Here is a 16,460-nt window from a genome sequence, read left to right as displayed (position 1 = left end):
CCTTTGGGAAACACTGTATTAGATAAACGGACAACGGGCACCTACCTGCCACGATTCTACCTGTAGAACAATCCCCATCCCGTAAATGACGCACTATGACTATTGACGCATCGAAACAGCGGCAGCATTGCAGCTATCGCTAAGCCCCCCCTCCCCTCTCACCCGCCGAAAATCGAAATTCGGCATCACGTTGACACCCGGCCACCCGACGGGTGCGCCACGATCGCCGGCCAGGTAGCGCACCACCAATCACCATACAGCGAGTCCCGCATTCCACAGGCGTCCAGCGTCCCGCGCTCGCACCGACTCGTGTCCGTGCCCGACATTAAACATTGTAGAGCCAGTAGGCATTTCGTAACGACACTCACATGTTGCTGTTGGATTAGAATATTAGTTAGTCGTAAGTACTTCATTAAGCCTGTTGTCCGCTTCGCCATCGCCCCGCCGGTTTTCACAACCGTTCCCGACGTTTATCATCAGAGCTGTGAATATTGTTTCGGCTCTTCATCATCGGCGTTGAGCCGTTGAAGGTGATGGCGGCGTTCACGGCTTCTGGCCGTCCATTCGATGTTCTGTCGGAGCCCGAAGATTCGAGCGATTCGGACGATTCTTTTCGCTTTTCCCTCGGCGCTAGTAGCGTCGGACACTCGTCGATATCGATTTCGTCGCTTGGATCCTACGACAGCGACGCCATGGAAGAAGCCATTTACCACGAATTGGAAATCGCCGCTTTGGAGAACGAAGCTAACATGTTGTAAGTGACATTCCTGATTTATAAACGTCATATTCGTCTGTGTGGTAGATTAAAGGCTATAACGGGTTAGGGTATATAAGGCAGGTATGTATAATGTTCATTTATATACTAGTAGGTAACCAAGTCGTACCTTGAGTAAACTAGCAAATATCCGTCTGCACAGTGTTTAATTCTCCTGGTTGTTAAAAGTCAATGCACAAGACTAGTAAATTCTCGGGTCAACGTTATTTTCACTAGGAAGAAATGTGTAAACTCTCCCGGAGCAACAAGTTGACACTTGTCATAGTGTTGACCTGATGGAAATGTGTAAACTATTCAAGGTCAAAATTATGTTTGCCTGGAGTAAATGTGTAAACTCTCTCGAGGCAACAGGTCAACATAAAGTTCATCTGATGTGAATGTGTAAACTCTCCAAGGTCAACATTATGTTTACCTGTGTTGATCATGCGAGTGAGCTATATGTAATAATCTGTCAGCCAATGAAACACTTTTGTTTTTATTATTTATATTTTGCTGTTTATATTTTTTTTTTTTGTATTTAAACTAAAACTTCCTTCAGTATGTTTAATTTTGTTAAAAATATTTTATACACTATACAGTATACTAGCATACTTAATAACTTGTGTGTGGCTTTGTTTGTTAAAAAATCTGGATTTGTAGTTAGACAAGTAAAAAAGTTATTAAATGTGATCTTTATATTTGTGCTTTAACTTCAACTAAACATATATCTGGTGACCTACTGGTGATTCTGAAACATTGATCATTAAATAGTTACTCGAGGTGGACTCACAAACGTATCACCTGATGCTATTTATTTGTGAAAACTATCTGAATCAGAATTTAAAATAATTTAGCAACAGATATCATTTAAATAAAAAAAAAACATTATACAGATATAAGTGATCAAATATTTCTGTAATATTATGAATAAATTACAGTAAGCCAAGTAAACAAGTAATTACAGTAACGTTCAGTAAGCCGATAATAATGTAGTAATTGTTTATTAGTGATGGGAGGCAATGATTAAAAAGTTAGTTTTTTAAAATAAGTTATTCAAATTTTTTTATTTAACTGCAAATTATTCGAATAATTTTTATTCAAATAATTTGTAGATATTCAAAAGTGATTTAATAATTGTTAGTTGAATAACAATTAATAACTTTTTGAGTGACTTACTAATATAGGTAAATCCTTAATAATTTTAGATAGTTGGTACAAGTATAACTATTATGGTAATAACTAGAAAATCAGAATTAGGTACATGTATGATCACAGACAAAGGATACTAATTTAAAGTTTTATCAAAGAAAATATATGGATGATAATTTCTAACTTCGCCCATCACAATGATACCATTGTTATAGACATTAGACAATTAATAGTATGAATCCAGATGATCGTAAATCGTAGTTCAATATTTTGACTCTGTGATTTAGCGATTCTGTGTGACTGTGTTGCAGTTAATAATTTGATTTTTAAAACAATATTGTTAGTTGTATCAATATGTAGTGGCTCAAGAAAAACAACTCCATATTATGGGGAGTATTTAAAAAAAAATGCTAAAGCGCCAAATCAAACTATGTACCATTTGTAATAAATCGTACCAAAGAGAATATGGTACATCAAATTTACTTTAATTTATTTTCATCTTCATTTTAGAAAATGCTTTACCAAAATTATGGACTCGATACCTAGCTAATATCAATTTACCAGGTAATTATTATGTTATTTGAACCTGTCAAAATGTTTTAATGGATATGTATATTGTACAATATAATTATTGTTAATTAATCACTGAACATATTAATAAATTATATAGGAACCTGGGTCATCCCAACACTGCCAACAGCCAAATTCTTCTTATTTTGTTTTTAGAGCTGACAGGACTGATGCTTCAACCTCTAATGAATAATTAATAAAGTGATAAGAACAACTTCTTTTATCAAATAGGTAAATAAAAGTTTTTAAAAAAATATGAAATTATATTGAAATAAATAAATAAAATAAAATCTGACTTAAAACTATAAAGAAAATGTCTAAAAATTGTGTGTTAACGATAGAAGTCAACTGTAGACTTACTACATAGTTCCTTGTTCATATTTTCTATTTTAATATTTTACATAACATATTGATGACTTAAAAATTATAAGAAATATCTAATTAACTAGTTGTAGTCTGTAGATATACCTCGACAATTTTAATTTATATAAGTTATGATCTTTACACTTGACATAGGTAGGTACTTTATTTTTAACATGTCTACTATAAAAAGTAAATAGTAAAGTTTCAATAACTACTGGATGATTATATTATTTTTGTTTACCAATATCCAATTAGTTTGGATTGAAATTAAAATTGTTTATCGTCTGACTGAGGAGATAAAACAATTTGATAATAACAGTTATGTTGCTGCCATTTAATTTGAAGTAATAAATTTAAGAAGTCTACAAATATTATTTACATTTTCTTTTATGATAAATTCTGTTAACACAATAATGTATTAGGTACCAAGGTTTTAATACACATTGTGTAGCATTGCCTTTAGATTTTTAACATGGCTTGGATATAACTTATTAAACATTTTACGTTTTAATAATACTTTGAACTAAAAGATTTTTTACTAAAATACAACTAAAATATATTTAAATACATGTTATTATTTAACAGGTACCTAGGTATATAATATAATAGTAATATTCAATGATGGGCATTAACTTGTTAAAAAGTTAATTTTTTTAAACTTTTAACTTAGGTAACTAGTTAATTATTTTTGTTTTTAACTTATTAACTTATTCAGTCAGTTAAATTTTGTATTGTCTTAACTTTTTAAAGTTAATTATCATTATGGCACACTTAAGTTAATTTTAATTTTTTTTTTATATCACCTATTCACGTGGAACAAACATACAAAACTTATTCTTTCGATTTTGGTAATTTATTTTTCTAATGTTATAATATCATCAATTCATAATAATCAGATTATATTTTAATCTACACTAGTAAATAGTAATAATTAGAATACTGACAAATGATAATTGACAATATTGTTTGGACTGCCGATTTTCACGAGTTTTATTTATAATGATCTACTCGGTATTGAATAATCCGATTTTTAATTCGTCTCTCCAAGTATAGATCTAAAAACCGGCTTAAAAATAAATATCGTAGTGTTTATGGCGATATCAATAATATATACAATATACAACTGGTAAAGTGGTACGACAATATTATTCCAATGAACAAAACAAAAACTAATAAGTTGTCTGAGAATCAAGATACCTATTTATATTTATACTGTCGTATTCGTTATAAATACAAGTATGACACAATATGAGATTATATGTTTGTATAAATCAAAATACTAGGGAAATTTATGGCTTATGAATTTATGATTATTGTGACTTGAAAAAAAATTAACTTTTTTTTAACTGAGTTAAGTTAATTTTATTTTGTGTCTAACTACTTAACTAGTTAATTTTTTTGGGGGATAACTTTTAACTTAACTGAAGGAAATTTTATTGAATTAACTTAACTTGCTATAGTTAATTTTTTTCATTAACTTGCCCACCTTTGGTAATATTTAATCAGGATAAATTGGTGGTTGTAAATACTACCTAAAAAAAGTGTCAAAAGTAGGTATATATAATTACTATTATTATAGGTACTAAAATAATTTTTGTTTTAACCCAACTTCTTTTGAAAAACTTTAAATAAATAGGTAGTAGGTACTAAGGGAGGTAGGTAGCTTACCCATATTAAATTAAATTTAAAATAGTTAGTAGTTTCTTTGAACCTATGCGCGTAACAGGGGCAGATTTAACAATTTGCAACCCTTATCCTAAAAATATCACAATTTAACTCTAACTTAAATATAATTTTTCACAGTATAAAAAATGTGCCTCTCCAAAAAATTGACGCCTTATACAGCAGCATAGTTCACAGTGCCTTAACGCTTTTCCTCTTAGCTGAAGACGCCGTCGTACCTAACCTAACCTAACCTTCCCCCCCCCAATTTCAAAATCCTGGCTACTCCAATGCCTGAGACCGTAGTGCGGTCTGCTGACTCGCTTTTTCTCCTCGCAGTTATCTTGCCGGCCAAATCACTATATATATTTCCGGTCGCCGCCAATTCCACAGCACCAAATCTCTTCGTTCCGTGTGGTGTTGCCGTGTTGGTGTCTGGAATCCTTCAACAGCTCTGTCAACTATACATCACTAAATAATATGTTATATATTATATACTTTTATACTTTTTTTTTTTGTTTGAACCGACGGCGCCGCGGGGACTGCTTGCGCATTACTTCCGCGAAAATATACTTTTATACTACCTATAATCAATGGTACTAGGTACTGATTTATGTAATTTAGTTTACTCAGGTTGTATTGGTTGTAAGCCATTTTAAAACGAAAACTAAGTTTGCTGAAGACATCTCATGTATACATGTATGAGACTCTGTGGCTTACATATCCCGCTTTAAGCTCGCACCCCCCGCAGGAATATTATTTTTAGGGTTTTCTTGGTCCCGTTTGACCTAACGTTATTTTTACAGATGCGATTTGCTGCACAGTATGGCCAAGGCCAACGACAGGATTTCGCCGGGCGAGTTCATGATGATGAAAATGCAAGACAGGCCGCCACGTTACGAAGATATTGGAAAAGACCGTAAAGTTCCTTTTGATATCCACCCCGATGAGGTACGTTTTATCATATTATAATGTAAAATATAATAGTACTTCTAAATACATAATAACATATCGTGGTACTTATACCTATATACCATGGTGGCTGCCTAAATTTAGTCCATGACCATGTGACTAGAGGTGGCGCTTTTCACCATTCACATTTTCTAAAATTATTCGTTTAGTATCTTTTTTTTTTTTATTTGGGATAAACAATCTATACCTTAGGGGCACAATAGTTTTTTATGGTTAGAGTAAATTACACATGATACGCTTGACGTGAGAAGTCATCCACTAATGACACTTAATATTGATTTTTTTTTTATATAAAATTAGTTAAACAACTGAAACTCTGATTTTGGATTAGTTGATGGGAGGGGTGTGAACAAGTAGGTCATGACACCATTTTCGTTTTAAATGTCTGGGTGGGTTTCCAGGAATAGAAAGAATTGCGAGATCTCGTATTAACAGGTTGCTATTAGATGAAAGATGATTGTAGAAGCGTCGGTAATGAGCTATAACTTCTCCGTGTACCAATTTCATTTTTAGATTAGTGTGAATAGTGTTGTTCGAAACGTAAGGAAGAGCATTTAAAAGTTTCCTGAGTGCTATGTTTTGAAATGTTTGTATTTTATTTACGTTTGATTTTTTTGCATTACCCCATAAATGTATGCCATATGTCCAGACTGATTTGATTAAAGATTTATATATGAGCATTGAGCAGTTATATGTTGATATTAGTGTATTTGTTATTGTTAATAAATGTTTTGAGAAGGCGTAATCTAGAGAAATTTAGCATTTCTTAAATATTATTATTTCAAACCAGATCAAATGATATTATTCAAACAATTGATATAATATAGTACAGTTATTTTATTACATTTCAATTGATTTTGTTTTAATATCAAAAAATATTTCAGGTAATGTTTGGTGTCGGTGGTTTTTTTAGTGATAAAAAAGATCACTGAAGTACCTACTATAATATTGAAATATTTTATAAACACAATTAAGTTTTGAGTTGGTAAAAAAAATAAAATTGGATAGTGTTTAGTGTTATAAACAAAAAAATTATTAACTTTTATAACTTTGGTACTTACCTAATAAAAGTTTAAAAAAATTGTGTAAATAATAACTTTTTAACTTATTCTTATTCTTATTAATGTGTATTATTAACTTGACTTAACCTATTTAAAAACATCAACTTGCCCATATTCGCTATAAAATTGGTTGTACAATTATTATTTTTTGTTCTGGGGGAGAGCCACTGTATTTTTGATCCTGATTAAGCCCTGCCGTGTCCAAAAAATTGGGCCTTAACCTTAATTTTATTTGCTGATTATTGATAATGTTATTTATTTATTTTTGTCAGCCGCCTCCCTTGTACGCCTCTATTTTTTATCCACACCCGGCCATGTTCAGGCATAACTCCCTGGAACGGCCGACTAACGACGAAATGGAAATAGACATGGATGAGCCAAACTATTTTATGCTCGACATTATCCATGAAGAGGAACCTTTAGAGACTTCTGAGGATGAGGCGATTGATCTGACCCACGACGAAATCATCGAATCGGAACCGATCTATGAGAATGAAGAATAATTTCCTCTGCTCCAGGTCCAGAATAACAGTATACAGCATTCCGCTGTGCAGATATCCGCCTGGCCATATAGATATTAAAATACATATTATATTATATCATTGTGTCTTACCTTAGGTTTATTTACTTGTGTATATGACCTGCGTTCTCGACATCTTTATCGCTACAGATCACGTCAAATTATTTTTTATTTTATAATACAATTTAGCTGACCGACGTTGCCGGAACTAAAGATTTGTACTCTTAATAAAAAATATTTCAACAAATATATACGTCGTATTTCTTGTAACTTTAAAAGGACATTAGAATGTAACATGCAATTGTCTAACATTGACCATTATTATAATATACTAATATATAACCATTTAGATATAGGTAAAAAAAAATTTACGTTTTCATAAACTGAAAAAAAATTATGTTTGAGCTACCATTTAGCTCTCTAATAGAATTTCAAAAAAATAAGCTACACCTCTAAACACCCTTCATCTTCAAGTCTCGGGGAATCTATTGATATAACTTTTATTGAAAATGGTATTTTTTGTGTCTAACTTCAAATGATTCAAATATCCAATACAATCCATTTTTAGCCGTATAACTCAATTCTCTCCCTTGAAAACATGAAAAATGATAAAATATAGCATTAATATAGGTGCATATTGGTTTTGGTGTGCATCCATTCAAAGGAAAATTTGAGTCGGTGTACATTGTTTAGTGAACTAATTCGACCAAAATGGACAATATCGTTTGTTCAAACTAATCTCCAAACTTTCCTGATATCTTCAAGAACAATTTGATATTTTTACAAAATCGGTTAAGTAGTAATTTTTTATAGGTACTCATAAACCATCAAACAAACATTTGAGCTTGTAAGTTACCAACATACATTGAACTTTCATATTTATTTTAAGATATTATTCCAATAAATGCTATTCTAACAAATTTTCATTTTTTTTCTTGGATATATGAATAAATATTGAGAATTTTCAATTTTTACCTTCTAAAAGTACCAACTAGATCTAATTTTCTATAAAAACCTCTATCAAAGTTGATGATCAGAATATATTTTCTACTAAAAAGTTGATAAGTGAAGTTGTACAAGCTTTTTCAAATAAATACCTCACGACTTCATCCAAGTGTCTAAAATTATTAGACTGGACGAAATAAAATTTGAATATTAATTAATATTATATAATGTGAAAAATTAAACATTACTTAAATTGTATTGACTTGAATATGCACTCTGCATGAAGTCCAAATTAAAATTAAGACTTGTTATGTAGTTACTGTACAAAAGCTACCCACACATAACATTTAAATCTGCCATGTTATTTTTTTTTAATATAAAATACAGATATTATTCTACAATACAAATTAGCAAATAGGGTCCTACACTCCTACATATACAGTAAAATTATTGTATTGCTTCATTTAATTATGCCTAGTATATGCCTATTGTATTGTTAGAATCCTTTTAACAAATAAGTCTTAATGTATATAGGACTAAATAGAGTCGACAAACGGCATAATATATGAGAATGACTTTATTGGCACAAAACAACTTAAATAATATGCGTTCCTAGTCGAATAATTATATAAAAAAAACTAATAGGTGCCGTTGATCTCGTCGATTGACAAACAAAACTGCAGCTTACTAAAATCGACGGATCCGTAGATCAATTAAATGTCGATCGACAGATTACATCCGTAATTATTATTTGTTTCTATTGATTGAACAACCTACGGCGTCATCACACCGCCGTAATCGTGTGCGCCTACGACCACTCCTTCCTCATGGATTTTGGCACGACCAATAACGCTCTTCCTTCGTAGAACCGAATTTTTTTGAAATAATATTGAATAGTTTGAATAGTTTTAAATGCCTATTATATTTGATACGTGTCACTGTGATTACAACACATAAAAAAATAAAACGGTCAACATCGACACCTGAAAGGACGTTTTCAACTTTAAAACGCCTAAAAACGTTTTTAAGAAACAGAACCGGACAACGGACAAGAAAGGTTAGTAGGACTAGCCCTCATGAGTATACATAGAGATGTTGAAATTGACACTGAAGAAGTTATCAAAAGATTTTCTAATACTTCGAGGAAAATTAAATTAATATATTTGTATTGTAGTACGTTTTACACATTTTTTTATTTTTTTGATATAAGTATTGTATTTGTATATAGTTAACTTGTTTACTAAAGTGTAATGAATTATAATTATTAATGTAGAAATATAAGATAATGTACATAGTTACCTACCGAAATTTTAAAAAAAATGTCATGTTCTTAATTTTAATAATATTGGTATAGTTTCATATTTTATTACACAATATAACATATTTATACTCTAACCCCCTCCCCCCAAAAATATTTTTCTGGCTACAGCCTTGACTGTAGTATTAAATTTCTGGAGGCATTCAATGTTGTTGTTATTATTATTCACAAAAATAAAATAATAAAACAAAATAGATGTACGAGTTCAACATCACGAAAAGTTCAAAAATATACTTAACCTGGTGAAAACCACAGATATGTAAGTATGAATAATCTCCCTAAAAAAAAATTAATTAATATATACCAACATTCCGAGCACCCATTTATCGTTTTGTAAATTAACCGGAGATGGCTATGATCGTGGATAATTATATTTTGTACTACCACTTTAGTCGAATATGTAGTAAAATATTAAATATGATTATCATTATTACCTACCACTAACTATGAAGGAAATGATTCTTGAGTTTTATTAAACTTTCGAGTTCCAACAAAAATAATATCATAACATTGAAACTAGGTAATCTTAATATAGGGTACACAAATTGTGGTTATGTTACTATGTCAACATATAAATTGTCAGTTGTACATTCATAATATCATTATAAGTTGCAACTGGCGAGCACAAGTTTGGAAAGTTTTGTTTTCATTCCGTTGGGGTTTTCTTATGGAAATAATTATTGTTCTAAATTTGTGCAGGGTCAGTATGAAAAAAAAATCAACAGCGTAAAAATTGTTTTATTTATTTGGATATACTTCACATTTATAATAATAATATTGCACAAGTTGATTCTTTTAATGCGGTGAACACTATTTTTTCCAAAAAAACCATTTAAGTTACAGGAAATATTTTTTTCTCCATAATTTGAGGTCATCTTTGCGAAAAATAAAATGTACCAACTGTTAAGGCACTAAGTAAATTCATCAAGTTTCTTATTTTGTAAATTATTGTATGCATTTCTATTTCTTTTTTAATTGAAGCAGAATATTTTTTCTGAGAATATTCCTATAGGTACCTGAATATACTTCAAGGACTGAATTTCAATATTTAGTTAGTTATATAGTTCTGACTTATTTATTAGGTAATGAATAGGTTCATAACTTTCTAAACTTTTAAAGATGAGTGGATTAACATTTTGTAAGTTACCCATGTGGATAATAAGGTACTATATACGCAATGTAATTTCTAAAATATTTGGAATCATTTCAAGCTACAAACCTATTAACAACACTCTAAAAAATCTAATTTAATACATAAAATAGGCTGACGGACCATCTCAATTCAGTATCACTTTTCATCATACTAAATGTAAAATATCCATTACAGCAACCAACTAAATAAAGTTATTACATACAACAGAGCAACTCCTCAGTTATATAATATTTGGGTAGGTATTTATTAAATGGACAATGAAATAATTGCCTACACGCTCTCCAAATTCAATTATAAATATACAACACAACATTGTAATTGAAAGATTTATATAACTCAGAAATTAATTTTATGAACAATTTACTGAGTATTCTTGATAATTATGTTACAATTATCTTGTTTTAGGAGAAGATATTATTATAATTAAAAATACACTGTCAAAAAAAACTACGGATAAAAAAGTTTATTTGTTCACAGTGGTCATAGTTTGATGTAACTTCTGTTATTTGTTATTAGAGTATTAATTGATATTAACAATAAATATAAAAATAAATTAACATTTTTTAGCTACTTTGTATTTTTAATATATTCATAGAAAATTATGAAAAACTTAACTATTGATAAATTCAATAAATTATAAAAAATAAATAAATAGCATCTAATCTTTAATAAGCATAACAAAAAACAAAAAATATTCAGTCAATATTCTTTATTAATGTAATTCAAAAAGAGCTCCTAAAAATATTTTCTGATGAAAACGCCAGATAACAATAATTCAACATTATAAGGTCAAACATTTAAAGAGTTAAACAAATAAAAACAATTTTTATTTTAAAATTACAACTATTTATATAAAAAAAAAAATAAAAAACACTTATAGTGCTTACAACAATATTTTTAATAAACATACATTCTTAATATACGTACATGCTAAATTCATGTATAGATCACAACTTATTCCACATATTTTTCAAGATTAAATTAATTTCTATTGGCTAACATTTTGAATCAAACAAATCACTATGAATTTTTAAATCCTATTTGTATTGCAACTTTAATATAGTTTTCAGTAAAAGCCAATTATTCAATTCAGGAGGATATATTTTATCCTAGTACTACAGGTGGGACATCCCTGATTACTTGATATATAATTACAGAAAAATAATCAATGAATGTTGCACCACTAGTACTAAAATAACCAAGCCATGAAACTTGAATGGAGCAATTTTTTTCGGTTTGTTACACTTTGTACAACCAATACATAGATTCCAACATTATTTATAATTTTAACAGCATTGATAACTTGTTGTGACAAATATCTAGTACCTACCTAAAGTGACTCAACCTGAAATTTAAAAAAAATAATTATTATAAATATAATAAATAAATAGTATTTTTAATAATTGGGAAAAACAAAAATAAATCAATGAACATATTTTGTTAAAATTGTAATATTATTATTAATAATAGCACCAGGTATCTTATACAAGTAGTTCATACTTAATCAAAAAATTACAGATTATTTTAGGAAAATTGGTATGATACACTTGAAAACCCTAACCTTTCGCTTAGTATTGGTATTCCAAACTGTGTACCATTTAATAATGCATTTTCAATAACTAATTAATATTTTATTTTGAACATATAAATTGAAATAAAATTTACTTTATTTCTTACTTATTGTTTCTTTTTAAATTATAAGTAGATTCAAACAATACAATAAACACATACCTAATATTTCAAAATCTATGGTGAAAAATCATTTATATTAAATCAAGTATATTATCACAATAAATTAAATAGTAAATATAAACAGATATTGTAACTTTACCAAGAAATCAAAACATGCTTAATTAAATACTAATATTAATTACAAATTCTTCAATGTTACATATCTTATGAATCGGGAACATAAAAAATAAATATAAATTCTACATTTCTCTAGCATTGGATTTAATTTAAATATTGAAAAATTAAAGTGAATATGATCAACTGACGTAAGAGTTGTGTAAAAATGTGTTTTTAGTACACAATTTCAGGTAAGAGTATTTTTATTTTTGAAATTCATAATTCTCCTCAAAAAAATGAATTCTGATTACGCCACTGCAGATTATAGTAATTTTTTTGCACATACTATTATAACCATGACTCCTAAATTTGAGATTAAATTACAGACAATAAATATCTAAGGAATTAAACACAAAATATAAAAACTGAAACACTAATTTATGCAAATTAAAAGAAAAATTATGAAGGTACTCATTAATAATTAATTGTATTTTAGTAGTATAGTAAGTTTTCTTTCTGGATTCAACTGTATACATTTTTAAAAATATATTACAGCTGCTTGACCATTTTCAAAATTGTGAAAATCAAACATGTTTTCTTGATCTAATCCTATTGCTTTTAAAATGGATTCACTGAAACTCTGAAATGATAAAAAGTGCAAAAGATATTTTTGGATATATTTTTTTGGTGAACATGGTTATTATCTAACTTGTTACCTACCACAATGAAGTACTTGAAGTAGTTCAAAATACTCAACAATTCTGCAATGGGTTGGATCAAGGGAAAACAGAATCCCTGTACAAATGGGGTATTTAAATTTTAAAATAAAAACATATAGAAAATATATAATACATAATATAAAATGTATTATATTTTTTTGTGAACAGGAGCGGCACTTGCCATCAATGCCTTCCCTGGGTCCGCCCTTGGATTAGATGGTTATTAAAATGTGATTGATGAAGACTAGTTAAATTGTCTGTAAATAGCTTAATAAGGCAGTTCATAAAAGATAAGATAAACATTTGATGAGTACCAAAAATGCAAAAATTTGACTTAAATCAAGAATAAAAAATGAATTACACTTGCTTCTATTAATTACACATACCGTTTATAATACTTTTAATAATAACATTAATGAGAAAATTTATTGTAAACTTTATATTTTTTTTCCTAGCAAAAAATGATTTATTGACTAAAAAAACATTTTAAAAAAATCAAAAACTATACAAGCTTAAAAAAATTCAAAATATTTTAATATAAGAGCAATGATTTTTTAAGTTGTTGTTAAATATATTATAATTTTTAATATCCAATTCTCTCAAAACCAAAAGGCATTAAGCAGTTAAAATTTAGTAGCTTTAATAGCTTTGATGTGCAGATAAACATCAAATAAATGTAAATTAAGAATATATATTTCACACACAACTTAAATAAATAATACCTTATACCTAATATAAAATATATTCAATGCTCATGCATTATACTTCTCAATTATTTTTTTTAAATAACTTAAATCCTTATACACAATAATATTTATAATTGTAAATTATTTACTTTATAGGGTCATCTTCTGATGAGTTTTTAGTAATAGCAGATCATTTCAGTGCTTCACAGTGTGAATGTTTTCCACAAAATAAATCCTGTAAGTATTAAAATTATTAATTGTATACAATATTTATAATTAATAAAATGAGTGTTACTGGTTTATTAAAAATCTGACTCATGAAATAAACTTTATTTTAATAAAGATTTTACGATAATGGTTGGCATTTTTAGACAACTATCTCATTTAATAGGACCTCAAACACCAGACATCACACTTGTTGTCTTAAAAGACAACAAATGCCAATTTATTTATTGGTCACATGGCCAATTAATGTAGAGCATCACACATTTATCTTTATTAATTTGCTGTTACCTGCTTCAGTACTTGTAATACTATACAATAAATGAAGGTTTGGTATCTCCTCAATTTTGAACATATTGTAACAACAAATATACTATGAGAATTGTAGTTTCCTATTCACCCATTTTGATACACAATTTATGAGATAGGGATTTTGAAGGACAAGAAATATATAAAAAGAATGTATTAGTCATTAAAATGCAAAATAAGGACTTTTCAATTCAGTTAATAGAACCTTTTTAATATAATATCAGATTGCAAAATAGCATTTTACTCATTAGCATGATATCATCCTCATAATATCAGTAAGAATTTAGTAAGAATATACCACAAGTGCCACAACACATATACATTGCAGATAACATATAGTTTAATTATTAATATATTACTTACAGATGGTAGGTAACGAATTTGTAGTTTAAAATATTATACAAGAATAGTTTTTCAAATAAAGACAACTTATGATCCACATAAACTTATCGCCAGACAGTTGACAATGACCTGCAAAAAATGCATAACCTAACCTAACCCCCCCCCCTCACCATTGATATTTATTCCCCTAATAAAATGTATGATATACATTATTTATGTACAAACTGTAAAAATTCAGTTTCATTTGTGCTTAACCCCCCTCCTCCTCATAATTCATTTCATAATACTGACTCCGCCACTGTACGTCCCGCACAGTGCACATACTATATACTTACACTCATTACAACAACGACGGAGTGATCGACGCAGAGCCGTAGGTGGTGTTACAACTCAAGCACACCGCAACAGAATTTTAGTTTTCCAATTCCAGACATACAACACGGAATATGGTTCCAGACTCCAGTACTCGGGTTCACTAGAAATGTCCAGCGAATTGAACTAGCAAGGATAAAGATAAACAAAACAATGAATTAATTACACATTGGTATAGATATAGATTAAAGCGGTTATAAATGGTGTAAACACAATACATTTTCAACAATTTGAATACCGTCTATTAAATATTTTGACCTCTGGCGAACTGTTGGGCGTTTTGCGCGTCCGAGCAGCTACAAACAGCCTTTTACCTATATAGCTACAAACAACGCCATTGCTCCGCGACCCTTGTGACATAGTTAAGCCCGAGCCCGACCGACTGCTGAGCTGCAGAGTGCAGAGGGTGCAACCCACGCCACGCCGCCACCCCGGGTCCAAACTACCAGACTGGCGTGGACCTCAAACAATGGTTTTTTTCCTCCATGAAATTTCGGGTCATGTGCCGGTGCCTGGTCAATTGGCGGGCTGGCGGTCTTCATAGACCAGCTACGAGACCTGATATTCTCAAAGGTGGGTAAGTCCATGATATAATAAACTCACTACTCAGGTTAAGTGAAGTTCAGAGAACACTAATCGATAAGTTAAATTTTAACAGTTAACAAATCATTAGTTTAATTCGATAAGTTAAAAGATAATTTGAAAAAAAATATTAACTCAGCTCAGTTTGAAAATGTTTATCTACATTTTTAAATTAGTATGTAGACTGCAGAGTGACTGCGTTCTTGATATAAAGCCATAAAGGTCTAATTTTCTAAATTATAATAATCAATTAGTATATTTATTTATCTTTACAGTTAACATTCATTATGCGGAACATTCTGTATGATTTATAGTTTTATAAAAAAAATGTCCTCGACCTAACCTATCGTCTAAAAGTATAAACATCATGTCATAGGTCATACGGAACTATATTTCTACGATAATTTAATTTTCAAGTTATTCTTAGCATTATTTTTTCCAATTTCCAGAATCTGGTTTCCGGGCAGTATTTTTCTTATCGATAATTGTTGATTGTACTAGAAAGATATTTATAAAATATTGTGTATGTGTTTACACCTATGTAATCTATTAAAATATATTTTTATAAAGAAAAACAACAAAAATGTTTGTGTTATTATAGTATGGGAAGTTTTTAGATTCCGAGCGGAGCGATGAATGTATTGATTTTACAATGATATGTGTTTTTTATTTATTTATTTATTTATTTATGTCTGTCATCACGGTTTCTTGCAGTAAAAGTGCTTCGATTTTTTTAAATGGCAGCTTTTCTGATAGGAAAGTGAATCTAGTCAGTGCATTCTTTTTTATATTAGATCCAACAATTAGAAATCGCCATATCGAATGTATGCATAATCATTCTCAGAGTCCATTTGCTAGATCGTATAAATATACGATAATAACTTATAAGTTGATCTAATTTATCAACACCATTTATTTTAATATAACCTCACTATTTCGGGCCTTTCAATATCAAAAAGTTTTTATTTTTTCT

At 29.4% G+C, this 16,460-nt stretch overlaps 1 protein-coding gene and 2 long non-coding RNA genes across 3 annotated transcripts; 2 read left to right on the top strand and 1 right to left on the bottom strand.

Annotated features, from left to right (window-relative positions):
* The first annotated feature begins 276 nt into the window (after positions 1-276).
* Positions 277-7,300, top strand: LOC111036480. Its single transcript, XM_022318507.1, has 3 exons — positions 277-754; positions 5,305-5,449; positions 6,804-7,300. The coding sequence occupies exons 1-3, from the start codon at positions 534-536 to the stop codon at positions 7,032-7,034; spliced, it is 597 nt and encodes a 198-aa protein (XP_022174199.1). The 5' UTR covers positions 277-533; the 3' UTR covers positions 7,035-7,300.
* Positions 7,301-9,461: 2,161 nt separating this feature from the next.
* On the top strand, positions 9,462-14,922 carry LOC111036486. The gene is made up of 3 exons (XR_002604770.1): positions 9,462-9,573; positions 13,817-13,897; positions 14,849-14,922. It is a non-coding gene; the product is annotated as an uncharacterized LOC111036486 (long non-coding RNA).
* On the bottom strand, positions 11,716-14,976 carry LOC111036485. Its single transcript, XR_002604769.1, has 3 exons — positions 14,869-14,976; positions 13,810-13,895; positions 11,716-11,812 (listed from the first exon to the last, which is right to left on the bottom strand). It is a non-coding gene; the product is annotated as an uncharacterized LOC111036485 (long non-coding RNA).
* Positions 14,977-16,460: the final 1,484 nt, after the last annotated feature.

Source organism: Myzus persicae, unplaced genomic scaffold (genome assembly GCF_001856785.1).
Source record: "Myzus persicae strain clone G006 unplaced genomic scaffold, MPER_G0061.0, whole genome shotgun sequence".
Classification (NCBI taxonomy): domain Eukaryota; kingdom Metazoa; phylum Arthropoda; class Insecta; order Hemiptera; family Aphididae; genus Myzus; species Myzus persicae.
Note: the sequence above shows the minus strand (reverse complement) of the source record. Positions and strands in the feature narration are given on the sequence as shown.